General features: G+C 39.1%; 2 protein-coding genes across 7 annotated transcripts in view; one reads left to right on the top strand and one right to left on the bottom strand.

Annotated features, from left to right (window-relative positions):
• bptf (bromodomain PHD finger transcription factor) overlaps positions 1–8,334 on the top strand; it is an 86,513-nt gene extending 78,179 nt beyond the window's left edge. For 4 of the 6 annotated variants that reach the window (XM_008116378.3, XM_008116376.3, XM_008116374.3 and 1 more), the window contains 5 exons: positions 909–1,082; positions 1,773–1,965; positions 2,265–2,349; positions 5,076–5,262; positions 7,433–8,334. In XM_008116378.3, coding sequence (XP_008114585.2) covers positions 909–1,082; positions 1,773–1,965; positions 2,265–2,349; positions 5,076–5,262; positions 7,433–7,469 — 676 coding nt within the window. In that variant the 3' untranslated portion in view covers positions 7,470–8,334. The remainder of the gene's footprint in view (positions 1–908; positions 1,083–1,772; positions 1,966–2,264; positions 2,350–5,075; positions 5,263–7,432) is intronic. The other 2 variants (XM_008116379.3, XM_008116377.3) reach the window with 1 other exon arrangement.
• Positions 8,335–12,195: 3,861 nt separating this feature from the next.
• On the bottom strand, positions 12,196–27,118 carry c2h17orf58 (chromosome 2 C17orf58 homolog). The gene is made up of 5 exons (XM_003224449.4): positions 26,835–27,118; positions 18,629–19,231; positions 17,521–17,601; positions 15,745–15,936; positions 12,196–14,569 (listed from the first exon to the last, which is right to left on the bottom strand). Exons 1-5 carry the CDS (start codon positions 26,890–26,892, stop codon positions 14,379–14,381), a joined length of 1,125 nt encoding a protein of 374 aa, XP_003224497.1. The 5' UTR covers positions 26,893–27,118; the 3' UTR covers positions 12,196–14,378.
• Positions 27,119–27,366: the final 248 nt, after the last annotated feature.

Here is a 27,366-nt window from a genome sequence, read left to right as displayed (position 1 = left end):
AGGTTTTTTTAAATTTAAGAACCCAATGTTAAGCTAGTGAACAAGGAAAAATCTGGAAACTACAAATATTCAAGACCGATATTTGAGCCCAAAGGGTTTACTTGCTATTAGACTTGAGCCTGGCATTTTAGATATTGAGCCACACACTTTAAGTAAATAGCCCTCCTTTCCCCCTTTAATTTCAGTTATTTCATGTTTGAATTTGAATCCCAGTAATGGTAACATTTCAAGCTTACCATTATGAGGGTTCTTGATAATGTTGCATGGTTTCTTTTTTTACCCTCATGTCTTGCCATGCCATAACTGATCAGTCACATAGTATTGTCTGATAACAGATTTCTTGAAGGATTGTAGTACGTTTTTAGTCCGAGGAGTCAAATCCCATTGATTTCAGGCAGTTTATTAGATAGAAATGTAAAAGTTACATCCACTTGTCCCATTTTCTTCATGTCATGTTATACCAATATGTATTATACACATGACTGGTATGCATGCTCCTTTTAGTATATCTGTAAGTTCTAGGTGTGTCTGCGCTTTGCTTTGTTTTAAATTGGAGGCCTCCATTTTCAAATCTTAAGAATTGCTACTAACTTTGAGTAGCTTCTCAGCAACAGTTTTGAAAATGTAGACCCTTTTCTTTGTCTTTGTGCATTCACAATTGAGACATTTATATTTTACAGTGCATATCAGTTGACCTATTTTTAAAAAAATCAACTTTGTATTGAAATAGGTCATAAATAATTATTTACATGTCTCATCTTTAGATAAAAGGTTTGGGAGAGCAGATGGTTAAGGAAATAAAAAGATAGATACAGATATAGATAGACATATTTAAAAAATCAGGTTAGGAAGTGCCATGCCATTTGAAATGACAATTACATTGTCATTTTCATTGTAAATACTTTTAGGTTCTATATTGGCTGTGATCTTTGTACTAACTGGTATCATGGAGAATGTGTTGGCATCACAGAAAAGGAGGCTAAGAAAATGGATGTGTACATCTGTAATGAGTGTAAACGGGCACAAGAGGGCAGCAGTGAGGAATTATACTGTATCTGCAGAACACCTTATGATGAGTCACAGTGAGTTCTGACAAGAACCTCTTATTTAATACTTAGGTAGCAAAACTGCTCTGAGTTTGGTAATGTGTTTCTTGAACAAAAAATGTTATTCCACATATGTTATATACATTGATGTGACTTTTAAAACATCTCAGAAATGTCTTCCCAAATCTTCCATCATTTGACATGAAGTTTCTATTGTCAATAAAATATAATATGCTAACAGCCTAATTTTACTGTTCAGTTGCAGCAGTTTCCCTACAAAAATATAGTATGCAGGAGTCCGTAATTTGTTGAATTAATGTATTTAGAAATAGAATTGTGATTGTTATTATGGAATCAGGATGGTATTATATTGCGTTTGATCCCTTTCAAATTATGCTGTTGGTCTCTGAATGTCAATGTGTATTGAAAAAAAGTCTGATCAGTAGGAAAACCTAAACCTATGATAAAAGTTGTATATGCAGATGTGAAACATTTGATGTTGGGCTTCGTTTTAGGTTTTGTTTTACAGCTTTAAAAATAATTATCTGTGAATATTTCTCTTGCTCGAAACAACAATTTACTAATGGTGACACTGGCAATTTTACTTTATAACTTAAGGGTAACCTAGGGGAGTAAAAGTCCTGATGTAGTTGTGTTTCTTTTCAAATGATGGATGTTCGTGTCAGAACTAAGGATGGGGTAACCATTTCCTTTGGGGTCTTGCAGATTTTATATTGGTTGCGACCGATGTCAGAATTGGTATCATGGACGCTGCGTGGGGATCTTGCAGAGTGAAGCAGATCACATTGATGAGTATGTCTGTCCGCAGTGTCAGTCAACTGAGGATGCCATGACAGTACTTAGCCCCTTGACAGATAAAGATTATGAGGGGCTGAAGAGAGTACTGCGTTCATTACAGGTATGGGAAAAACCTGGATTGGAGTTGGTTATTCATTTTAGTTCCTCAGCATATTTAAATATGATTGCAAATAAATCTTCTTTGTGATGGAATTGTAAAGTGAAGCTTCACTGAAGACAGAGCTTGCTTTCTCACAAAACCAAGTTCAGTCAGTATTTAGCAACTTCCCATCATTCTTGAATGACTTTCCTCCATTTGTTCTAGGATTGAGCAAGTTACATTTTAAGCTGGAGTATGACTCATATTAATTAATAAAGTGAAACCTGTTGAAATGTATGATTATATCTTTTTCTTATCAGGCTCACAAAATGGCATGGCCCTTCCTAGAACCAGTAGATCCAAATGATGCACCAGATTATTACGCTGTTATCAAGGAACCTATGGGTAAGTCTGTTCTTTTTTTTGAAAATTCATATTCAAATTTCTTTGCAAAATGAACCCCAAGGTAGCTTCTTTTACTTACATTAATATATTACATGTATTACTCTAACATTACTATAAAATATAAAAGAGCTGGAAGTTTTAAAAAAACAGGGCAGCATTTTAAAAACTTTGTAGCAGCAGGGTACAAAGTTAAAATGATCAAAAGATCTGCAGAATGCGAGTTACTGATAAGCTAAAAGGGAGAAAGGCCACCTCTGTAAATGGCCCTGTCCTTTTTCCCAAATGGTGATGCACCAAAAAGTGAAGGGAAACAGAGTAAGGATACAGTGAATATAATAAATGATGGACACTCACATGGGAGAAGACCACCCTTCAGACTAAGTACTTATTCAAGATTTAATGGTGGACTAACACTTTCTCGGTATACTGAAAAAATAGTCTCTCTTTTAATGTACACTTGTGTTTCACTATGAGAAGGTTCAAGTTCTGATGTTTGACCAATTATCACATGTATCAGTAGAGATGGTATGTCCATGTCCTCTTAATCCCAAACTCATTGAACAACAAGCAGCTGTCTTCCAAATCTGGAATAACACTTAATCGACCAGGATTCATTCTGGTTTGTGGCTCAGAATCTGATATCTTTCTCCCTTCGCTTTGCAGTTGTATCTGGAGTGCTGCCCTTGACAAAGATGGCTTGCATCTCCCCCTTCTGTCTGTTTATGATTTTTGTCTTAAATTTACTCTCTTCCCCTCTTGCTTGATTGTATTATACCCCTTTTCTCTTTAAGATCGGAACTCTGCTGATTTTCTGTATTACCAATTTCATAAATGTAGCTCTTTCTTGGAATTTCGTGCTCTTGCTTTTTACATTAACTCTTTTCCCCATATGCTTTTCAAGGTTAACTGTTATGTGTATGTGTTTCATTATTTACTTTTTTGTGGCATCTGGAACTTTGTTATTGTCTGTTTTTTAATGCTTATTTCTTCTTTTGTCAACCGTGCCCTTTGTGACGATGTACTCTTCTGTTTTTTATGGCCGTTGAGAGAGTTAACATTTTCCACAAATTGACAATTTCATACTATTATCCATATTAGGATAACATCTTTGTTAGGTCAAGACTGAGCTCCCAAAATAATGGTCAGATTTTGGGGGGCTTTACAGTCAGGAAAGATGGTACATGAGGCAGAAGTGAGCAGCGTAGGGAGGAAACATGTGCCTTCAGGTCCTGGAATCTGCATCTGAATACAGTGGAAAACAAGCTTTCTCACTGGATTCTACCAGTTACTGAGATGGTTTCAGGTTGCAGCTGCATCTGTCCAAAGAGTTACTAGAATAGAGAAAACAGCAGGAAAAAGCTTGGTTCTTACATGTTTGTAAGAACATTGTTACTCAGAAGCATCTCCTTAGAGGAAATATTCTTACAGACAGATTTTTGTGAGTGGCAGTGATATGCTGATGGATGCTGTCCATTCATGCACAAGAAACTCATCTGTTTCTTGACAGAATTATTAGTATTTTATGAGATAAATCCTCTTGTCCTTTTAGCAGCTTGTCCTTTTAATGTTCAGCGACCACTCTTGGCAGTTACAAAACTGGGTCCTTTTTCACAGCCTCTTCTTTGTCTACAGATGTAGACATTTGCATGTGTATTTCAGTGGCAGCTACGAGTAATTGACACATTCAGACAAGCAAATATAGAGCAATCAGGAGCAGATGAACTGCAAATTCAGCGTGCTTATGTGCACTCATTGCTTTGAGAAATTAAAAAAATAAGGAAAACAAGGAGAAAATTAAGGATAGAAAACCCCAAGGTGTCTCATGTAGTAAAAAGGTTCATAGCATTATAAAGCATAACAGCTATTTAAAGAAACATTTGTATCATCCAGTTTTAAAATAATATCTTGTTTTATCCTTATCTGAAGATAGGGGGATATTCATAAAATAAATAAGTTGGAATATCAGTGAGCTAATTCAATTTTCTATGGTTTTATAATGTTGTGGGAGATTGTATTTTTTTTAATAAGGCACATTTATAGCAAAGATACTGCCCTCGTGTGACTTGAATATACTTCTTAAATGGCTCAAGTCTCTTCTGTGATACTTGTTTGATGTGATAGAATATCCCAAGGCAGAGGTGAAGACATGTAGACTTCCAGGCGAAATTTTGCCGCAGTTTGCAGCAACATTGGCCAGCATGGCCTCTGATGAAAGATAATAGTAACATCCCAACAAAATGTGGATGACCATACATTCCCCATTTCTGTCTTAAAGCATTCTATTCATATTTTAGTCAAGCATATGTTTTTTTTCTCTTGAGTTTCAGTACGGTTACACTTAGAGGTGACATTATAGACCTCTTTAAATATCTGAAATATGTCATATTGAAGATAGAGCAAGCTTGTTTTCTTCTGTTCTTGAGACTAGAACACAAGCCAGTTGGATTCAAATGACAGGAATTGAGATTCACCGAAAATATTAGGAAGACTTTCTTTACTGTAAGAACTAATTGACATTGGAATTGTCTACATTGAGGAGGGGGTTGAATGGGCATCTCTGAACAGTGCTTTAGTTGTGTATACTTGTAAGGCAGGGGGTTGGAGTAGAAGGCAATTGTGGTCCCTTCCAACTCTTAAGATACTCTGATTCTGGGTTTTCAGATTCTATTGCTGATTGTGTAAACTGCTGATTCCTTGTTCTAAATTAACTTTCAATTATTTTGAAGACCTTTCCACCATGGAAGAAAGAATACTGAAGCGTTACTACAAAAAGGTGACTGAGTTTGTGGCAGACATGACCAAAATATTTGATAACTGTCGTTACTACAATCCAAATGACTCACCTTTTTATCAGTGTGCAGAGGTTCTTGAGTCATTCTTTGTACAGAAACTGAAAGGATTCAAAGCAAGCAGGTATGTAGCCTTTCTCTTTTATTCATCTTTCTGATAGCATGGCATTTATTTTAGCACTAGAAACTGCTGGAATGTATTTGCTGATATCTGGAGCTCACTATACTTTTTGCTATTAAGAGAAAACTCCAGACTGATAAGAATTTTTAGTAAATAAAGATGTGGACCTTGTGAAATAAGATGGCAGTATAAATGAATACTGAAGTGACAGGAAGTTATTCTATGACCGGTGCCTTCACGTTCTTTGTTGACTTATGATGACTCCATAAATGTAGTAATTTTCTTAGGCAAGGCATACTCAAAAGTGGTTTTGCCAGTTTCTTCCTCTGAATATAGCCTACCTGGCATTCATTGGTGGTGCCCTAGCCAAATACTATCCAGGACTGACATTGCCTCACTTTCAAGATGGATCTGGTGTCTTTAGGGTATTTAGGTCTATTTATGTATTTACACTATAGTAAATGTGTTTAAGAGTCCAGTTTAATTTACAGATGTGGCAAAGGTGCAGATAAGATTTTGTAGTTGTGCTTTCCAAAAAATTTGAAAACTAAGCACCTAGTTAATCATTCCCCTTTTAAACAGTGAAAACCATAAAGAGTCTCATTCTACCTTGCAAACTAGCAAGTTATGTTTAGCATGGGCTGCAGCTGACTTCATTATATACAATTTATAAAGATGGATGCATTCTGTAGAAAAGGAAAGCTTTGCTCATCCTTTTGAGCGACAAGACTTTGTGTTGTTGTTTTTCTGCGAGAAACTAACTCAACAACTTCTTTAGGAATTGCCTGTGTGCGTGATCAGGAACTTAGTGTCTCTAATATAGACATACTAACTAGATTCCTGGAGAGGAAGGGATTCTGGCAGCAAGGCCTGCCTCTGTCTGTCCCAGCTCTTTTCTCCCAGAACGGTCAGTTCCCTGCTTCCAAAATCAAAGGTTGAGAAGGTTCAGACTCCACTAGTAGAGCCCACAAACAGCTGTTGCTCTTCCTCCAGATGAAGATGCTTCCTTTGTGGTGGCTTTCCTTCAGGAACGAAAGAAAAATAAATAACATGCAGAGAAAGTAGCAGCTCAGCTTGTTCTTTTCTCATATGTAGTTTTATTATAAACTTGTATTGTTTGGCTGCAGTTTCCATCATTTCATTGTTTACACCAAAGGTTGCATTAAATTTAGTCAGATTTAGCTAATTAGAGAACATAACAGAATGTTTTGCTTGCTGTCTTTTATTTAGAGGTGTCATTATTATAATTTTAAAATATCTATATACATGTTAGCTAGTTTTAAATTGTGGAGGCAGTCTTATGCTAAGAGATGTATTGGAACATGCAGTGATCCATTTTGTAGTATTGCATCAAATTCCCATTAATAATAATGGAAGCTTATGTGGGTAACAGCATTAATTTATTTTAATAACCACTTCCAAAAAGAGAATTAGATTACAATTATTTCCAAAAGCAGTGTGAATTGAGTATGTACTGACACTGTAACAAAATTTGGGGAGGGGGGGGGGAATCTGTTCCTGGTTTGAAAGTGTTATTTCTTGTTTAATTGTCCAGTACTTACTTTGAAAGTAGTTATTATACTCCAGAAACTTTGTTTTTGTGGCTGCCACAAACTATGTTGAATTAGTTGAGACTGTATGAGATATTCATTGAAAAACTGTAGCAAAATATACAAATGAAGTTATTTGCAGTTGAATAAATCTTTTCCATGTTTTTATGATATAAACAATTAGAAAATGACATTTATAACCTAGGAACAAAAATTGTGTTACATAATGTACAGTATTTCATCAGTTCTAAGCCACCATCTATTGATAAAGACACATATTAATTTCAGTATCACCAACAGGAAATACTGATTCTAAGGCACACCCTATTTTTAGAGATGTTTATATTGGGAGGAGGCAGGGGGAGGACATCTTAGAATTGGGGGAATAAAGTATTTACTTCACTTATTATATTTCTGGGTTCTTAGCTGTTAAGCATCATGTTTGTACAAACCTGAAATCGTTTTCATAGTGAAATGTCAGAAGGTGGTTTCTCCATCTAATGTTGGTCTGCAAATCAGGAGAGCAGCGTTATTGCATTCTCAACACAGTGGCAACCCTTTGCAATGCCCGAGTTCTCTCAAACAAAGGGTGCTGAATTGTTTCCCTTTTCTGCCTTCTGCAGGTCTCATAACAACAAACTGCAGTCAACAGCTTCTTAAACTTTCATATTTTACTCTTAATACACAAAGAGCTGGTTGTCTGAAGCTTTTTTTAACTGAGAAGCCAGAGGTTTTAGTCAGGGTGGCCTGACAAGTCTTGATGTAAACTGCGTTTTTATCAGTCACATCAGATTATATTCTTGGCTAATTTTGTCCAAAGGACAAAAGAATGAACATCAGATGGCAGCAACAGCAGCGTTTTCTTGTCAAGATCAAATTGTGCCGTGGTGGCCGAAACAGGAAAACATTTTGTCGAAGGACAAGGGAGGAAGCAAGAAACAGTAAAATGGGGTCACGTACTAACTCCATGGAAATGCCACATCTGTTCTTCAGTGAAGAAGCTGGTTTTAAGTCCACACAGAGAACTTATGACTGTGTTTATTTATTGTCGCAAAAGGACGCTTTTTTATCGCTGCCCCCACTTGTCAGCTAATTTTTTTTCTTATAACCCCCCCCCCCTTTCCCAGCCCTGGTTATATGTAACCCATTCTGTATCTTACCATGATTCCTGTAGGTAAAAGTACAAGAGGACCTCTAGATGTCTTTTCTTTCTATGAAAGGAGCTGCTATGTACACATGTGCACAAACAAACTGGGAATCAACAATGACTTTATCATTCATGGTAGATAAAATCGATTAAGCTTGCATAAAAGTTGGGCTAAGTGGTCAGTGGACTACAGACTTTGTTGCCTTGAATATAACAGTACAATGTCATTTACTCAGCGCCGGATTGATGAGTAAAAATCTATTTGAAGGTATCTTGTTTGTAAACATTTGTCAGATTCTAATTTTTTTCTTTTTTGTATTAAAAAATTCAAAATATGGATGTATATGAAATGAAATAAATGGAGATCATTGTTCTCTCCACAGATGTAGGTGTCTTTTGAATGTCCGCTAACAGGTTTGTACAGTTTTGGAGGTTTGCTTTGAAGCATAAGGGTCCCAAGATAGTGCCGGAAAAAGAGGGTGAAAATGGGAAAGGATGGACAAGCTCAAAGTTTGCTTTTTAATCAAATTCAATAAGCATCTGCTCTGTGGCACCACAACTTTTGCATTGAGGACAAAGAGTTGTGTGCAAGGGTTGTCACTGCCCATTGCTAAATAAGAGTAACGAGCAAATGACTGTGTGAGGTTAACATGTTTTAATCTGTGCTTTTTCTACTAGGAAAGGTATATAAAAAGATGAGGCCAACTGAGAGTCTCCGCAGGTTTTTTTAATTGCTCTCTAAACAGCCCTATATGCTGTTGATGAGAGTTTTGTATGTGCATCATAAGCCAGCAGCAGTTGGTTTCTGTAGCTCTATACCCGTTTTAACTAGATTTTGCACTAATTCACATTTTTGCTCTTCAGTAATCCAGAATTTATCATTGTGGATAAGCTTTCCTTGGGTTTAACCTCACCCTGCTATGCAAAAACCATTTTCTGTTACTTTCTTAGACACTGCTTTTGACCACAGTTTTCTTAAGTGCAGGCTCAGGTGTACAGATATTTTGAGGTTACTCTAAGAAAGCCTATACTTTTGTACATAGATGCTGCCATTTAACCAATGTGAAATCAAAAGAAAGTTAATTGTTCATTGTCAGGAAGGCATCCATTTATGCTTTTTAGAAAGTAGGAAGACGAGTATTCGTGTGTTTGGGTGTATTGTCTTAGGACTTCTTAGAAAGAAATGCTACATATTGTATGCATTTAAGTTTTTTTAAGAAGAAGTTTTTGACCTTAATCCTAAAAATATTGTTTCTTCACAATATTTCTGTATTATTCATAAATATGCCTAACATTGAAAAACCATGTTGAGAAAATAACTTTCCTACCCATAGGCAATAGATTACTGTTTTTAAACAAATTGTGACAAACTGAAGAATAACTTTTTTTGTACATAATAGGACATTTCATCTTAGATTAATAAAGTAATGTTTTTGGGCATCAGATTTGGTGAAATTCCTAATGAAACATCAGTTGTTTAGAGTAACATATGTAGCACTTGGCATTGCCATACTGCGCAGAAATTCTTGGGAATTTTTCATATAAATAATTATGAAATGAGGAAAATGCTACTTTCATACACTTTTTACCGAGCCTCATCATTTTTCCTACTGCTTTGTAATATATAAAGACAATTATTAGCTGTATCAACTATGGTAATTTTTAGTTTTTCGAAAAGTTTTATTTATGAGCCAGTGTAATGTGTGTACATTTTAAATACCACTTCTGTAAAAGGAATAAAGAAAACTATACTTTACTCAGTTTTTTAAACGAAACAATGTGCAGAAAATTTTATTTTTTTCTAATACCTCAATGCATTATTACAAATTCAGAAAGCTTCTTCACTTACTAAACATATCTAAGGGGGGATATGAAGTATCATGAGCCAACTGAGGTCACTTTTAAACTGCTGCTCCTCAGTCAAACAGAAGAATTTGTGCTCCATGTCTAAACAGAGTTCACATGCTTCTAAATGCTAATCAGACGCTCTACGTTTTTTGACAGATTTCAGTTTCTTTATGGAGAGTCAAATTGGAATGCTATTACCTTCAAAGAGCTGTAGAAGGTTTGTGTCACTGTGGGCAAAATACAACAGTGGATGGGTTTTTAGGAATGGCTGTCTTAAAGTAAGAATGGCTGCTCTTTTTGAAATGTCTGTGAGTAAAGGTACATGTGTTTGTGTAACATAGTCAGTGGTTTATTATTTCCCTATTACAGATGGTGGTAAACCACTACAGATTCCGAGACACATAATTTTGGAATGCATTGCTTACTTTTGATTTCACATCAACAGCAGTTATACATTTTATTTTTAATTAATATAGTTATCTTCATTCACAGTTAATTATCAAGAGGGCTATCTCCCTTGGTTTTATTAATAGAATTTTGCTGTAATTGTTGAATTATTTAGTGACTCAAAATGGTAAGTTATGATTAGTGTTTATCCAAGCTCATAATATTGACTTGCAACTTCCTTTCAAGCCAATACCATCAACTGGAACAAGTTCTTGGCTTATAAATCCTAACCATTTTGGGAATGGCAAGCCATTTTATACAATGGAACAAGAAAACTTTGCAATTTGTCTTGACTGCTTGCAAAAACAGATTGAATAGCAGTACACTATGATGCAGGTCATTCATCAAAGAAAACCCACGGTTTTGTAGAACACTGCTTCTTAAACTTCTTAAAGTGTGGGTCCCAACCCCAAATGGGGGTCCCTTAAACACACTGTTGGGATCATGAAAAAGTGGTTTCTGAATACAGTAGTCTCACTTATCCAAGCCTCGCTTATCCAACGATCCGGATTATCCAACGCATTTTTTTAGTCAATGTTTTCAATATATTTTGGTGCTGAATTCATAAATACAGTAATTACTACATAGCATTACTGTGTATTGAACTACTTTTTCTGTCAAATTTGCTGTATAACATAATGTTTTGGTGCTTATTTTGTAAAATCATAACCTAATTTGATGTTTAATAGGCTTTTCCTTAATCTCTCCTTATTATCCAACATATTCGCTTATCCAACATTCTGCCGGCCCATTTACGTTGGATAAGCGAGACTCTATTGTACCACCTAGTGTTTGTTTTACATCTTTACACAAATTTGTTAGGAACAACATCGTGTTTACAGTGAACTCTTTTTTTTGTTCCAGTACAGTAACTTTTTAATAAAATGAAGTTGAGAACATCTTGAAAATATGTACAGGATTGTCGAGGAAAACAAATGTATATATTTACACATTTTAATCTTCCTTCTCAGAAGACTGCACCGTCACTGCTTTTATTATCTGATACACTGTCCCCAGTGCTGCTCATCAGATGTTTTTTCTTCCCTCAAAGTCTCACACAGTACATCTTCTGAATCCTATCAGAGCATTAGAAACACCAGTTTTTAAAAGCTTTTTGCAATAATTATTTATATAAACATTATATCCCGCCCTTCTCACCCCGAAGGGGACTCAGGGTGGCTTACAAGTTATATATGCATACAATATATTATATTATTAGTATAGCACAATATAAGCACTGTATATGCATTATATATTATTATATTGTATTATACGACTATATTGCAATATTATTAGTAATATTGCATGTAATATATACAATTGTAATAGTGTATTATTATTACATTGTATTACATCATATTAATATTATATGTATATACAATATATTAAAATATTAGTATAGTATGAGTATTATATATTATATTGTTTAATTGATACAACAATGTCCAACGTGCTAAGCCTCCAACTCTTAATGACCCACGTGCATGTCCATTCTGAAGACAAATGCTTCATATTTCCAGCGGGTGTCAATTGGTGATCACTGCTCATCATCCACTCATTATACAATTGGCAGGCAAGTGGGTGAGTAAAGTGGTGAATGGGCAAAGTGGTGAGTGGATAGGTGGTAGAGCAGATGGATGAGTGAGTGGAAAGAAATGCTAGGCTGTTTACAATGGGGAGATGGCTTAAATCATGGACATGACTATTATGTAAGGAATTGTAAAATACCAAAAAAAGGACTCTGAAAAGGATGTGTGACTTATGTGATAATGACTATTATGTGATGAAATACAGTAATCTGTGCTCAAGGGACCCAATGTCTTTAAATGTTGAGTACATGTCTCCAAAGAAAATTTACTGATGTTGAAAACCCACAGAGCAGAAATCAAATGGCAGGAATATACAAGTACACTGCACAACACATGATGCAGGTATTTTCAGAACTGTTGGAAAGAGCAACCTTTTTATTTCTTTGCTTTTGACAAGTTTGTACAGGAAAATAGGATAGAAATTCAAGAGGATTCAACAAAAGCAATATACTTAGCTCAATTTTTCAATGTCAAGCTTTCCGTTTTGTTCCTGAAGAAGGAGAAAGCTTGTTTTCACCAATCCTCAGTAAATATCATACAGAGTTTAAGATTGGAGGATTCGCTGGGATGCCGTCTTCAGCAAAAGGGGATTAAAAGTTCCTACAGCAGTAATAGTTTGGCAACATGGGATTTCTCTGGATGCTGCAGAGAAGACATCCACAATCACATTGTGCACCTGCATCAGAGGCAGGAACTCAAAACTCTTTCAATTATGCCCATTGATTTCTCAATTTTATTTTCCCATCTTGCCAATTAAATAAAATTTAGTATCTCTTCTTTCATTTACCCTCATAATTATTCTTGTAAATCTAATGTTAATTTAGTCGCTTGTTGTAGGAACTTAAATGTATACACCAAATCAAGATATCAAATCCAACCAACATATTCATTACAATCTGTCTTGGTTATTTTAATCCTATAAAAGTCTTTGCCAAATGACATACTTCATGAGGATGCTGGTTTCCCCTAGAAAACAAGATTATGAAAAAAACAGTGCCGCTACAACTGCCAATCTGTAATGAAAAAGTCTATCTGTGGCATTCAGATCAGAGTTAAATATAGGACAGAATCCGGAGAAATAAATGTGGGGAAGAGTTGTAGGCAAGCTGCCCTCCCTCCCATCCTCCTCTTCCTCTTGGACTGAACTACTGCCAGGAAATGCCCCTTCTGACAAAGTGCCTTCATTCAAAATATCTTGGAAAATGTTCAACTCTGACATCTTTATTGTAAGTGTGCCATTTCTCCACATCAGTCACAGTTCCCTTCCTTCCCTTAGAACATATGTGATTTCACAAAACCTCTAGTAGAGATGTTCCTGAATAATGTGCTGCCACTAATTTTACAGGCTTGATACAAGATTCCAGCCATGGCTTGCATCCGAGTATTTAACAGTTTCAAATGGCAAGGCATGCTAATGAATTCTTCCATTCCCTCTCCATGTCTCATTAAGCAAACTCTCTATGGCATTATTATTCTTGTCCAAAATTAAAATTTGGTTGTGCGTCCATTCATTTGCTTTGAGCTGTAGCACTGCATTTCTCCCCAGTTATATATACTGTATTTGCCCTGTTCCCATATGTATCCATCCTGGTAACAATAACCCCTATTCATTATTTATTTCCTGATTGTCATGGTGATAACAGCATTTTTTTAGATGTTGCCGTCATACAAAATGAACATCTAGTATTAATTAGTCTAGTCAAACCACTGTCTGAGCCAAACACTCTCTTAAAGCACTACCAAGAAAATATATTAAATATGTTATTGATTTCTATGAAAGATAAATTGTATTTATGCAGTTCTGTTAGTCAAAGTGAATAGAACATGTAAATATTTGGTACATGATTTGTTTGAGAAATCCCAAAGAAAGAATGTAGAACTGGAGAACTATAATAACACATAATATTTTGCTTAGCTCAAGAGTATTTGAAATAGACAATCCGATCTGTGTGCATATAGCGTTGGCAGACATCTACAACAAAAATGGCTTCTGTAGATAGTCAAAAGTAAATGATGACATGGTTTGTGTAATATCCCTAACTTCTATGAACCCCATTCTCATTCTGGCCTCTGGACCACACTCCATTTGCATCTTCCCCAGCAGAGCAGGAAGGCTTTCTGAAAGGTCACAAAGAGAGGGAAGAAGGGGAAAAGCCCGATTCCATAAGCAGACATCTCTTCCTCCATCTCCTCTTTTGTATCCAAAGTGATCCTTGCTGCTCCTGGAGGACAAGGCTATTAGAAGTTGTGCAACTATGGAATCCAGCTTAACTATTCCGGCATATATTAATGCTGTGCTAAAAGCAGATACAGAATAGCAATAGGTGTGGCTTGAAACCCAAATAGTCTATTGTAATTTTATGTGGGTCAGCTAATAGGTAGTGGAAGCCAATGGCTGCTGGTGCTTCAGTAACAGTGTTTCCCTTTCTCCCTCTGGAGACCTCTTCCTCTGAACTTTAGGCGAAAACCAAGCTTTTCTTCATCCAGCATCAGTCCAACCTCCCTGCACCTTGGAAGACCTGTGTCTGTGATGCATCCTCATCCACATTTGGTGTGTACTGCCCTTTGAACTTTCAGGTTTCTCCTTCGGTTGAACCTTTTCACATAGCTCCTGCCCCTCCAAAGCAGGCCATCTCCTGGCCTCAAGCGTCCTCTCACAGGCTCTTGCAGAACTGTAGGAAGTTGCCGCCTCCTGTGGTAGAGCTGGCCCATCACGATGTATCTGCTGCCTGGAAAAGGGCAAATGCCACATGGTCACCAGTGCCTTTTGGACTCAACCATCTGGGCCACGGAGGCTCCAATGGCACACTAATTGCAATGCATCTTTATGCACTTATGTAAAGTAGTTTGAGGATGTTGACTAGATCTTTGCTATTGACTCAGGTCTGTAGAATGTACCGTATAAATCGGAGATGGAATACTCTTTTTGACTACAACTTTCATAATTCCTAACCATTGGATTTGCTGTCTATGGATAAACCAAAAACATCTGGTACCATCTGGACCATGGTAAATAAAAGGCTTATGACTCAGTTGAGACATGTTATGTTAAAAATATATAGTAATCAAATAGTAACTAACCAAATCTCTGGCAGGATTCAAGTTTACTTTTCAATTCTAGTACTTCGAGCCTATGGAAATAACATTCATGTTTATTTCAGGTACACCAGAACCTGCATTATTAATCATATATTAGCTGCAGAGTATTTGAGGCTTGATGTTCTAGATCAGGCATGGGCAAACTTCAGTCCTCCATGTGTTTTAGTCTTCCAATTACCACAATTCCTAACAGCCAGTAGGCTGTTAAGAATTGTGGGAGTTGAAGTCCAAAACACCTGGAGGGCCAAAGTTTGCCCATGCCTGTTCTAGACCCACCAAGGAGATTTTTCTCAGTGCTACACTTGCAATTTCCCCTGCATTACATTATTACAACTGTCACTTTGTATGCACTTAAGTTTGCTTTGATTGGCATGAATAGAGCTGGCAAAAGATAAATCTCTTAGATAACCAGTCTAAATTGCATACAGACCTTTCACAGCTTATCTTGATAGTAGCATCTCCTGCTACCAGTCTGTCGCCATTGAGACCAGTAATGGATAAGAAGGCATCAGCCCTTCCATTATGCTTAGAGGTAGAGCACTGACATGGTACATTTCCTATTTTCTGTTACTCAAGTTTGCTTTTTCCGCCTCCTCCATCCTTCTTCTGTGCTGTGCTTTTTAAGACTATAAGCTAAATTTTATTTCATCCGTACGTTAAAAAATGCTTTTTGTACCTGAGGATGTTAATAACAAGAACATCACCAGGAACTCTTAACTTGGCAGTATCTATCTATGCTGTCATCTTGCTGAGTCTCGCTCTAAAATGACTTGACTATAATAGATAAAGGACTCTGATTCTTTACCGAGTCTGAAGTCTGGACAGGGTTTGCTGCAGTTCAAGGCATCCACAACTAGCATGTGAACTCGGAAGAAGAAGCCATCAGGGTTGAGGTACAGGCGATTTGTCTTGTATAGTCCGTTACTGTTTACCAACAGTGTCACCAAACACGTTCCTTCATGTATCGTGGTAATATCATGAACAATCCCATTAACCACTTTTGAAAAAGAGAAAGAGAACAACATATGCCTCAAATTTACAGGTATGGTATTCATTTTTCAGTGATGGTACACTATTGATAATGATAGTTTTGTGAACTCGCGTCTAAAAATGGCATGTAACTATAGAGTTATAAACATTTTCAGTGTATGTAATACAGTAGAGTCTCACTTATCCAACACTCGTTTATCCAACGTTCTGGATTATCCAACGCATTTTTGTAGTCAATGTTTTCAATACATCGTGATATTTTGGTGCTAAATTCATAAATACAGCAATTACTACATAGCATTATTGCATATTGAACTACTTTTTTGTCCAATTTGTTGTATAACATGATGTTTTGGTGCTCAAGTTGTAAAATCATAAACTAATTTGATGTTTAATAGGCTTTTCCTTAATGCCTCCTTATTATCCAACATATTCGCTTATCCAACGTTCTGCCGGCCCGTTTATGTTGGATAAGTGAGACTCTACTGTATTAAATATCCTCCACAACGTTAGAGAAAATATATTTGTTGTTGTGTGCCTTCAAGTTATTATCAACTTGTGGCAACCCTAAGCTGAACCAATCATGCAAGGGGGTGGGGGTGGCAAGGTTTATTTTATTTATTTTATATCAAAATAATATTTTTAAAGGATGACAGATCGCTGATTTAACTAGAGAATGAACAGTAAAAAATTGTACTGACCTGAAATAAACTTGTATTTTAAATAAGAGGATATCTGTATCACTACCTAAGAACTTATTATGAACTGCATACTTTGCAAACGACATGTACAAGAGATCATTTTTCACTGAAGTGATCTTAATTAGCAACTGTGAAAAACGCAGACATTTCATAGCCTCCATCTTAAGGCTTTCATTCTAGATCAGTGGTTCTCAATCTATGGGCCTCCAGATGTTTTGGCCTTCAACTTCCAGAAATCCTAACAGCTAGTAAACTGGCTGGGATTTCTGGACGTTGTAGGCCAAAACACCTGGGGACCCACAGGTTGAGAACCACCGCTCTAGACTGAATTAAAGTAATTCCATAGATGTGACTGAGGCTTAAAATGTTTAGAGCAGTAGTGAGATATAAAGCCTTCTAGACATCAGACTGCACCTCCCATCATCTTGTAAGTGTCAACATCTTGTAACAATGCTGGTTGGGCTTTTAGGAGATATAGCTCAGCAATAATTTGAGAATTACATATCTCATTTAAAAGTTGGGTCTAACAGTTCTGCCTCAAAGCTAGGGTTTAGTCCCAGCTAGAGTTAGGCCCACTGAATTCATAGCATTTCCCAACTTGGTGTCCTTCATATCTGTTTCAATATTCCTATCTTAATTCCCAGGTACAGAGCCTCACATTTTCAAGGTGCATGATCAAAAAAATTTTTTTGGTGAAATTTGTTTATTTTTATCTTATTTTAACATTAACTGATCCTTGACTCTCACAACAATGTAACAATAGCAATAATAAACCTGAAGCAACACAGAATTCACATTCACACAATACCAAGCCTGGAGATGCAATACGTTCTCCAGTAAGGTGAACACAGAAGCTACAGGACCAGCTTGAAAGGGTTGGATGATCTTACCGAATTCATTACTACAGTAGGACTCCATCTCCTCATGCTCCCTCCTGCAGTCATTCAGGCACATTTCGGTACTATCTGCAGCTAGGACAAGAACAAGAAAAGCTGGATTCAGAAGTTCCACTAACTCATTTCAGGAACTGGAGTGGCAGTGACACTTTACCAAGATAGAAATCGAAGCCTGTATATTAGCTCCCAAAGATGTTTACAGTACAATCTTGTACAGCATTTAATCAGAAGCAAACTCAATTTTGTTCAATGGGATTTATTCCCAGATAGTGTGGGATGCAATCTTGGCCGCTTTCCAGGCTCTCCTCTATAGTTGTATTATCACAGGGTATCACCCCAATACAATTCCCAAGGATATTTAAAAATCATCCCCCTTCTATCTTTCTTGTGTTCAGCACTCCTTGTTGAAGCAGGAGATTGACTGTTGCGCAAGAAAACTTTATCTCTCTGGACACAGAAGGTTGACTTTGCTCTGCATGTTCCTCCTCCGCTTCACCATGATCCCAGCCATGAGCAGCAACCAGATTTCACAAGGTGGTAAGGGACCAGCCAGTTTAGACAAACCATTGCTCCCAAGGCCCGGCCACAGAGGCACAGACCCAAGTTTTAGGAGACCTTCAAGTGGATGATCTCTACAAAGGGCTATCTCCTTATACAGAAATGCCCCTAGGCAGATTATCTTGAAAGACTGGCTCTTCTGAGAACATGCCCTTGGTAACCGAGAATGCCACAGTTCTCAGTCACCATGGACTGAATGAACAGGATGGAGGGCCAGGTTCCAAGCCAGATCTCAAGAAATCTGGGAGAAGTAGCAGAAGTTATTGGGGGAGGAAAGGGGCTCAGCTCTAGTACACATCCCAAAGCACTTTATCATCCGTCCTAAATGCTGAAAACATGCCTCTGATCCAGGACTCCTGTTTGCCAAATGCTCCTTGTCAAGCACTTCTCCTTTTCTCACCACTGAAGGGTGGTTCACATTTATATGAGGTCAGAGTCACTCCTAACCAAGTACAGGGTTGCAGTCCAAATCACAACTCTGTAAACGGAATAACACAACACTGGTACTGATGTGACAACAGATACATCCATTCTGCATCCTTACCATTCTTTAAGAAACTGAAGTGAGGTAGCCAGCTCTGTAGCCAGGAGGGCTTAGTAGCATTTCTGAAGGAAGTGTTGAGTTTGGAGTTGAGGTTTACCTTGCCAGGTCGGTTTAGGTGATCCAAGCCACCAGACTGTTGCCCAGTGCCAGGTTCAACATTTTTGGATGTTGTTGCTTCTGCCAGAAATCTATCATGATGGAGATACACTGATGGATGAAAGTGGGCAGAGATGCTATTGGTGGCCTCCAGCTGAAACCTATTTGTATGTATTCGGTTGGTCTGGATGAAGGAAGAAGTGGAAGGGGTGTCCTCATGGCTGCCAGAAGGAAGGGCTTTGGTTTGTGAAACAGGCTGCTTCCTTACACCGGTGTAGTTCTCTACTGAATTTTTGATCTTCTTCCTTTTATCCAAGGGCTGCAAGTGTGTTTTTGCATCTTTCAATTTTTGATTGGCAGCTGGAGGCAAGAGCTGGCCTTCCATGGGCTCATCCCTGCTGATGCTGTTGCCGTCTCTGGAGATAGACTTACTTTGGCCAGCCAAAGAGTTCACTAGCCCAAATGCATCTTTGCTGAATGATTGGGTGGACTTTCCAGGATAAGGCACTGCATTAAAAAAAAAAAACAGAGTTTGAAAGAGATGGGGGAAAAGATTGGGCGGGGGAGATAGTGAGAACCGGGGCCTCTATCACATTTTCCATAGCTGTGGAGTACAGTCAGACCTCTGTATCCATGGATTCTGCATCTATGTATTCAACTGTCCATAACTGTAACATATTTGTAATCCAAAAACCAAATCTTGATTTTGCCATTTTATATAAGAGACCATTTTATTATGCCAGTGTATAATGCAGGCACAGGCAAACGAAGGTCCAGGAGCCAAGTGTGGCCCCCAGGGTGGCTACCTCAAGCCCTCCTCATTTTCCTTGCCCTCTTGGCATAAAGACATGGTGACCTACTGTATCCTTATCCCAAAAAAATGAGGGAGGGAGCACACAGCACCTCAAAGCCTTCTGGAGCGCTCTCAGCCACTGTGTCTCTCCTTCTGGCATAAGGATGGCACGGGTGGCCCCATCCTTATGCCAGGAGGATGGCTCAAGGAATGTATGCAGCTGAAAGCCCTCCGGAGCACTTTCAGTCACTACCTGTCTCGTCCTCCTGGTGAAATGCCATGAGGGCAGCCCAAGGATTGGGAGGGAGGATCTGGGCAGTTGCCGCGTGTCTTGCCTTTCTCCCAGCATAAGGATGGGGTGAACAGCCCTGTTGTTATGCCAGGAGAACAACCTGAGGATGACCCTGGCCCTGCACTGCCTTTTCCTGGCTTTCCCCATCTAGGGTGAGCCCGGTCCCTCTTCCTCCTGGCCGGGCCTGCAATACGGGCCCAAGGCAAAAAAAGTTTGTGCATGCCTGGTATAATGGGACCTGAGTACCCCCGGATTTTGACATCCACAGGGGGTCCTGGAACCAAATTCCAATGGAATCACAGTGTAATAGCTGCATAATGTGAAAGGATTGGAGATGAATGGGTACTTGCACTTTAAGTGTGGTGCTTGCTTGTTCTTCTTCATTTGTTAACTGTGCCAAGCTTTTGGTTCAGAACAGACAGTCAATTTACACAATGAAGCTGACCGTTGTGCCCGTTTCTGTGCCTGAGATGGATGTGAAAAGTCCAGTAAATGCCATGCAAACAGCAAACAAACCGGAACAAACTGGCCCCTTTCCTTGTCCTCTTTGCCTGGCACATCTAGGTCAGGGCCATCAGTGGAATTGCAGTCCTGAGTGGTAGCGCATGCACTTGCACCCAAGCTGGTCTTAAGTCTCAGCAGTCTCCTAAGGTGGATAAGTTTGGCTTTCTACTGGCCTTGGCTTCCTAGAATCAAAGTTCTTCAACTAATGTCAGTAGAGCTACTCACAGGGTTAAGCCACTACAATAAGTTACATTCTCCCACCTAGGGCAGAGGTATGCAACGTTGGTTGATGGATGTGTAATTTCTCACAGTTCTAGGGACCTGCCACAGATTGCAAACACAAATATAAAGGAAAACCTCTCCCCACTTGCACCTTAAAAGAAGATGGTAACACATGTCTTGTTGCAATGAAGAATTGTGTTCTTCGGATCACAATGTGCCTGGTTTTAAATAAGCACATACCGCAGGCTGCAAAACTGAATTGGGGACCTTGTATAGCACACAATTTACACATTCCCCACCTGGGATGAATTGACCAAGGAATAAGCTACAAGCTGCTGTGTTGATGGACGTGGTGACCTAGGCTGTGGGAAATACTCTAATCATCTTCCAGATGGAAACTGAACACTGCTGGGTTTTTTAAAATAAAGAGTAGGCCACCACTGTGGAGGCAGAATCACGGAAATTTGACATTTTCCTGTTTTTGTTACAAATTAAAAACACAATTTATAAACAATCTCTTCTCTAAAAAAAGGAATACTGACTGCCCAAGAAGCATCTGGGGAGCAAGGTTCATACTGCATCCTGGTTTGATTGTTTAAAAGTCTCTTGACAAACACAGCTATTTGGTTTTCCCATCCACAGGAAGCCTTGTTGACAGTGTCATCTGGCCTGCTTAAGGCCCATCACCAGCTCAGGGTATTGACGAATAATTGTTTAGCCCGAGATTGAGATCCCCAGATGTACACATCAGCTGCCTGGGAGCCCTGAGAAAAAGTCTCGTGGGTCCACCCCCTCGTCTTGCATTGATTCTCACAATGTTTACCCAGCAGTTCCGTTATTTGAGGTTGTGACTAACTTCAGAGCAAGAATGTTTAAGACTGCACTTTTAATTAACTTGGGTTTATAGGGCACAATGTAGTACTTCCAGTGCCTGAAACATCTGATTGCCTGCCTACCTTCCTATTCTACCTACTACCTGCTTAGATATCCCATTTTCAGCATGCAAATAAACTGCAAGTAGGATCTAACAATGGTTTCCCTTCAGTCCATTTTTGTTTCATTTGTTGTCCTCTTAAACATATTAACTGCCTTCACCACAATTATTTCTTGTGATCAAGCTCGCCTTCCAGATAAAGTGTCATCACTAGCATCGCTATGGACTGCACCAGGGGACACTATTAGAGGGGATGACTCCAAAATGAAATTTTATAACATTTTTGTGCAGTATTTCAGCATGCGTGTGTTATTATTTATTATACAAAATGTTCCTGGCACTATGTCTAGTTGGGCAAGTCTTCCTACTTGGTCTTCTCCTGCATGTAAGCTTTCATGGACTTTCAAAGTCACTCACTTTCTCCCCACACAACAACAATAAAAATTAACTTGACTCTCTCATCAGCAAAAAGAAAGTCCACAATTCCCACTGAAATACTGGTAAGTTTATACTGGATTTCAGTAAGGCCTTCGACAAAGTCCTTCTGGCAAACAAACGAGTCAAATGTGGGCTAGGCAAAACTACAGTTAAGCGGATCTGTAATTGGCTAAGCAAATGAACCCAAAGGGCGCTCACCAATGTGTCTTCATCCTGGAAAGAAGTGACGGGTAGAGTGCCATAAGCAGGGTTCCATTCTGGGCACGGTTCTGTTCAACATCTTTATTAATGACTTAAATCAGTGGTTCTCAACCTGTGTTTTGGCCTACAACTCCCAACAATCCCAGCCAGTTTACCAGTTGTTAGGATTTCTGGGAGTTGAAGGCCAAAACCCTTAGATGAAGGGTTAGAAGGCATGATCAGGTTTGCAGATGACACCAAATTGGGAGGGGTAGGTAATACTCCAGAAAACAGGAGCAGAATTCAAAACAATCTTAATAGATTAGAGAGATGGGTCAAAACTAACAAAATGAACTTCAACAGGGACAAATGCAAGATACTTCACTTAGGCAGAAAAAATGAAATGCACAGATACAGAACGGAAGATGCATGGTTCAAAAGCAGTACGAGTGAAAAAGATCTTTAGAGTCCTTGTGGACAACAAGTTAAACATGAGCCTACAATGTGATGCGGCAGCAAAAAAAGGCAATGGGATTTTGGCCTGCATCAATAGGAGTATAGTGTCTAGATCCAGGGAAGTCATGCTCCCCCTCTATTCTGCCTTGGTCAGACCACACCTGGAATCACACTGTGTCCAATTCTGGGCACCGCAGTTGAAGGGAGATGTTGACAAGCTGGAAAGCGTCCAGAGGAGAGCAAGTAAAATGATCAAGGGTCTGGAGAACAAGCCCTATGAAGAACAGCTTAAAGAACTGGGCATGTTTACCCTGCAGAAGAGAAGGCTGAGAGGAGACATGAGGGCCATGTATAAAGATGTGAGGGGAAGTCAGGGAGGAGGGAGCAAGCTTGTTTTCTGCTGCTCTGGAGACTAGGACGCGGAACAATGGCTTCAAACTACAGGAAAGGAGATTCCACCTGAACATCAGGAAGAACTTCCTCACTGTGAGGGCTGTTCGGCAGTGGAATACTCTCCCCTGGACTGTGGTGGAGGCTCCTTCTTTGGAAGCTTTTAAGCAGAGGCTGAATGGCCATCTGTTGGAGGTGCTTTGAATGCAATTTTCCTGCTTCTTGGCAGGGGGTTGAACTGGATGGCCCATGAGATCTCTTCCAACTCTATGATTCTATGAGCACAGAACTGTTCTGGGGCAAGAGAATTTATGAGTGGGTGATTATTTCATTCCAACCTTTCTTTCCCATCTTGAAATCAGGATATAAATAAACAGTGGATTTATATTTCTTTGTATAGTTTAGACAAACACACCTACTGTTACAAAAATTCTTGTTCTGATTATCTGTGCTTCCTGTTGTTTAATCTTAACTGCTAGTTTAGCTCCAGTTCTCAAGTCTCTCGCCTGTTTACTTCATTTTTACTTGCCCCATCCCCATGACAACAGCTGGAGAGCGCGAAGATTGTCTGATGCCGCCTGTGAAGGCAGAACATTGCCATGAAAGGAGGAGAAAGTCAATGTGAAGAAGCTGGGAGCACAGCCGGGACCTGCCTTTCCACCTTTCTCCTTCCTTCTGTTATTATTCTACTTCGGTCGAATAGACCCTTCATGCTTGGTTCTTCTCAGAGGCCATCACTCTCATTATAGGATTAAAAGGGATAGCTTCTCTTGCAATAAAATCTCAATCACATGACACACTCCTTTTGTGTAAATGCTGCTGGAGAAAACACTGCTATCCTTATTCCAACTTATTCACTGGCTCAGCATTTTAAGAGTAAGTTCAGGGCTAAATGAGACATTGGATCAGATGTTATACAGGGTTGTTGTGAGAAGTAAAATGCATAGATGAGAGAGAGCCAGACACGTTGTGCCAGAAAAAGGCCGAGGAAAAGGATTAACTGAAGTAACAACAAGGGCTGATGTTTCTCATGGTAATTACTCTCTTTTCCTGCAAAGTTAGGCTTAGCGAGTTTTGTTTCTGGTCAAGAGGAAAGGAAGAAATGCATCCTCTAGGTTGCAGTGAGTTTTCAGGCTGTGTGGCCATGTTCCAGAAGCATTCTCTCCTGACTAATGCATCTGGAATATGGCCACACAGCCCGAAAAACTCACTGCAACCTAGAGGATGCATTTCTTCCTTTCCTCTTGACCAGTGATTCCGGCCATGAAAGCCTTCGGCAATACAATGCATCCTCTTTTACAACATATGAATACTGTGGTGCTTAGAAATGTCTCCTGTGACAAACCCTGTCTCTACATTGCCATATGATGCATCCGAACTGCATTTCACAGTCAGCGAAGACTCATATAATGCAGCCCATTGCCATTCAAACTGTATTATATGGGACTGCACTGACCGCATAATGCAGTTCAGTCTACATTTTACATCAATATAAATCCATCCTACCATGAGCCCACCAGGCACACATTGTGTACTCTTCCCAGATTTCTTTTTTGCCACTGACCGCATGTACAGAAAAGAAAAACTGGCATTTGAGGAAAAGTCCTGATTTGTGGGTGAGCATAATTTAATTAAACGCTACCAAATGACGTGCAGTGCTCTCTTGCCTATATTCACTCAGCAGTTCCCAATAGCTATTCCCAGGACTGTGTTTACAAACACAACAGGAATAGTAAAAAAGTTTCCACCTGCCAGGAATGTAAAAGAGATATTTTCCCCTTCTCCCTTCCCCTCCGTCAAAACAAAAATCTTTGTGCAATAGAAAGTTGTTTTGTCACCTGACCAAACAATGCACATGAGTGTTGGAAATTTAAACAAGGGAGCGTTTTTCCTTATGTCCAGGGTCTATGAAACATAATCACCATCTAACACGATTTTTGTTCCTGGGTTATAAATGGCATCTCTGAAAAGCACAATTAGAGTAGAGTCTCACTTATCCAAGCTAAATGGGCCAGCAGAACCTTGGATAAGTGAATATCTTGGATAATATGGAGGGATTAAGGAAAAGCCAATTAAATATCAAATTAGGTTATGATTTTACAAATTAAGCACCAAAACATGTTATACAACAAATTTGACAGAAAAAGTAGTTCAATACGCAGTAATGTCATGCTGTAATTACTGTATTTACGAATTTAGCACCAAAATATCACGATATATTGAAAACATTGACTACAAAAAGGCATTGGATAATCCAGAACCTTGGATAAGCGAGTCTTGGATAAGTGAGACTCTACTGTATTACCTTCATAAGGAAGTATATATTTTTACATGAAAAAAACTTGTAGGGGTGATAAAGATATATGATATATATACAGTAGAGTCCCACTTATCCAAGTTAAACGGGCCGGCAGAACATTGGATAAGCAAATATGTTGGATAATAAGGAGGGGTTAAGGAAAAGCCTATTAAACATCAAATTAAGTTATGATTTTACAAATTAAGCACCAAAACATGTTATACAACATATTTGACAGAAAGGGTATTTCAATGTTCAGTAATGCTATGTAGTAATTACTGTATTTATTAATTTAGCACCAAAATATCACGATGTATTGAAAACATTGACTACAAAAATGTGTTGGATAATCCAGAATGTTGGATAAGCGAGTGTTAGATAAGTGAGACCTTACTGTATATTGAAAACGTTGATTACAAAAATGCATTGGATAATCCAGAACTTTGGATAAGCGAGTGTTAGATAAGTGAGACTCTATATTGAAAACATTGACTACAAAAATGCATTGGATAATCCAGAACGTTGGATAAGCAAGTGTTAGATAAGTGAGACTCTACTGTATACTGAAAACGTTGACTACAAAAATGCATTGGATAATCCAGAACCTTGGACAAGCGAGTCTTGGATAAGTGAGATTCTACTGTATTACTTCATAAGGAGGTCCATATTTTTACATGAAAAAAACTTGTAGGGGTAATAATGATACATGATATATATATATATATATATATATATATACAGTAGAGTCTCACTTATCCAAGCCTCGCTTATCCAAGTTTCTGGATTATCCAAGCCATTTTTATAGTCAATGTTTTCAATATATCGTGATATTTTGGTGCTAAATTCGTAAATACAGTAATTACAACATAACATTACTGCGTATTGAACAGCTTTTTCTGTCAAATGTGTTGTAAAACATGGTGTTTTGGTGCTTGATTTGTAAAATCATAACCTAATTTGATGTTTAATAGGCTTTTCCTTAATGCCTCCTTATTATTCAACATATTCGCTCATCAAGCTTCTGCTGGCCCGTTTAGCTTGGATAAGTGAGGCTCTACAGTATATATATTCAGTTGTGTCATTATTTACTGTACTGTTATAAGTGTTTTATTTAAAATGTTGTTGAAGGCTTTCATGGCCGGAATTACTGGGTTGCTGTGAATTTTCCGGGCTGTATGGCCATGTTCCAGAAGTATTCTGCCCTGACGTTTTGCCCACACGTATGACAGGCATCCTCAGAGGTTGTGAGGTCTGTGGGAAACTAGGCAAGTGGGGTTAATATATCTGTGGAAGGGCCAGGGTGGGAGAAAGAACTCCCGTCTGTCGGAAGCAAGTGTGACTGTTGCAATTGGCCACCTTGATTACCGCCTGTTAGGAATTGTGGGAGTTGGAGTCCAAAACACCTGGCGGGCCCAAGTTTGCCCACGCCTGGTCTAGACGCTCCCTCAGGAGTTCTTTCTCCCACCCTGGACCTCCCTCAGGTGAGCGTCGAGAAGGCGAGGGAAGCGCCCAAGGGCTGCGGGAAAGGAGGGAGAGGAGCCCAGCCCTCGTTGAGGAGACAGGCTCTACTCTGAGGGGCCGCAGGGCAGGTGCGCGACTTACCTGAGGCGAGGGAGGCGCCCACCGCGAGGCAGAGCAGGAGGACGGGCGCGCTGGCCATGGCTCCGGGGCGAAGGGAGCGCTTTGCGCCGAGGAAAAGGCGCCCTCCGCCTCCCTCCCTCCCTCCATGCTAATGAGAGGCTGGTTTCCCCAAGCAAGCCTCCTCCTCCCTCCCTCCCTTCCCGGCTCTTCGTGCCTTTTGGGAGACGCCCACGCCGCGACCCTTCCCGCACAACTCTGAAGCAAACTGAGAGCCCCCCTCCCGCAGCATTCTGGGAAATGTAGTTCAGCGAAGTCCCAGGCCTCCCCGGTTGAGCATCCCAAGGGCCTCGAAATCAACTACGTTTCCCAGAATTCTGCGGGAGCTAACCTTAGACGATGGGGAAAACGTGCACCTGCTGTTGGTGGGATTTTCTGCCCTGATATTCTAGGATACTAGTGACGCAATGAGTTAAACCCCTGTGCCACCTGAAGGTTGGCGGTTCAAATCTAGTTTTTGCTTTTGTTTTGTATGAATGCACCTGTTTGAAATTGC

Source organism: Anolis carolinensis, chromosome 2 (genome assembly GCF_035594765.1).
Source record: "Anolis carolinensis isolate JA03-04 chromosome 2, rAnoCar3.1.pri, whole genome shotgun sequence".
Lineage (NCBI taxonomy): Eukaryota > Metazoa > Chordata > Lepidosauria > Squamata > Dactyloidae > Anolis > Anolis carolinensis.
This window is presented reverse-complemented; position numbering and strand designations above follow the sequence as displayed.

What these genes read in the sequence shown, in the direction of transcription:
- c2h17orf58 (XM_003224449.4), bottom strand. Translation starts at nt 26,892, where the DNA reads ATGGCCAGCGCGCCCGTCCTCCTGCTCTGCCTCGCGGTGGGCGCCTCC. An exon ending in CTTCAGTTTCTTAAAGAATG is followed by an intron (nt 17,602 to 18,628) that starts GTAAGGATGCAG and finishes TTCTTGTCCTAG; the next exon opens with CTGCAGATAGTACCGAAATG. An exon ending in CTACTGTAGTAATGAATTCG is followed by an intron (nt 15,937 to 17,520) that starts GTAAGATCATCC and finishes CTTTTTCAAAAG; the next exon opens with TGGTTAATGGGATTGTTCAT.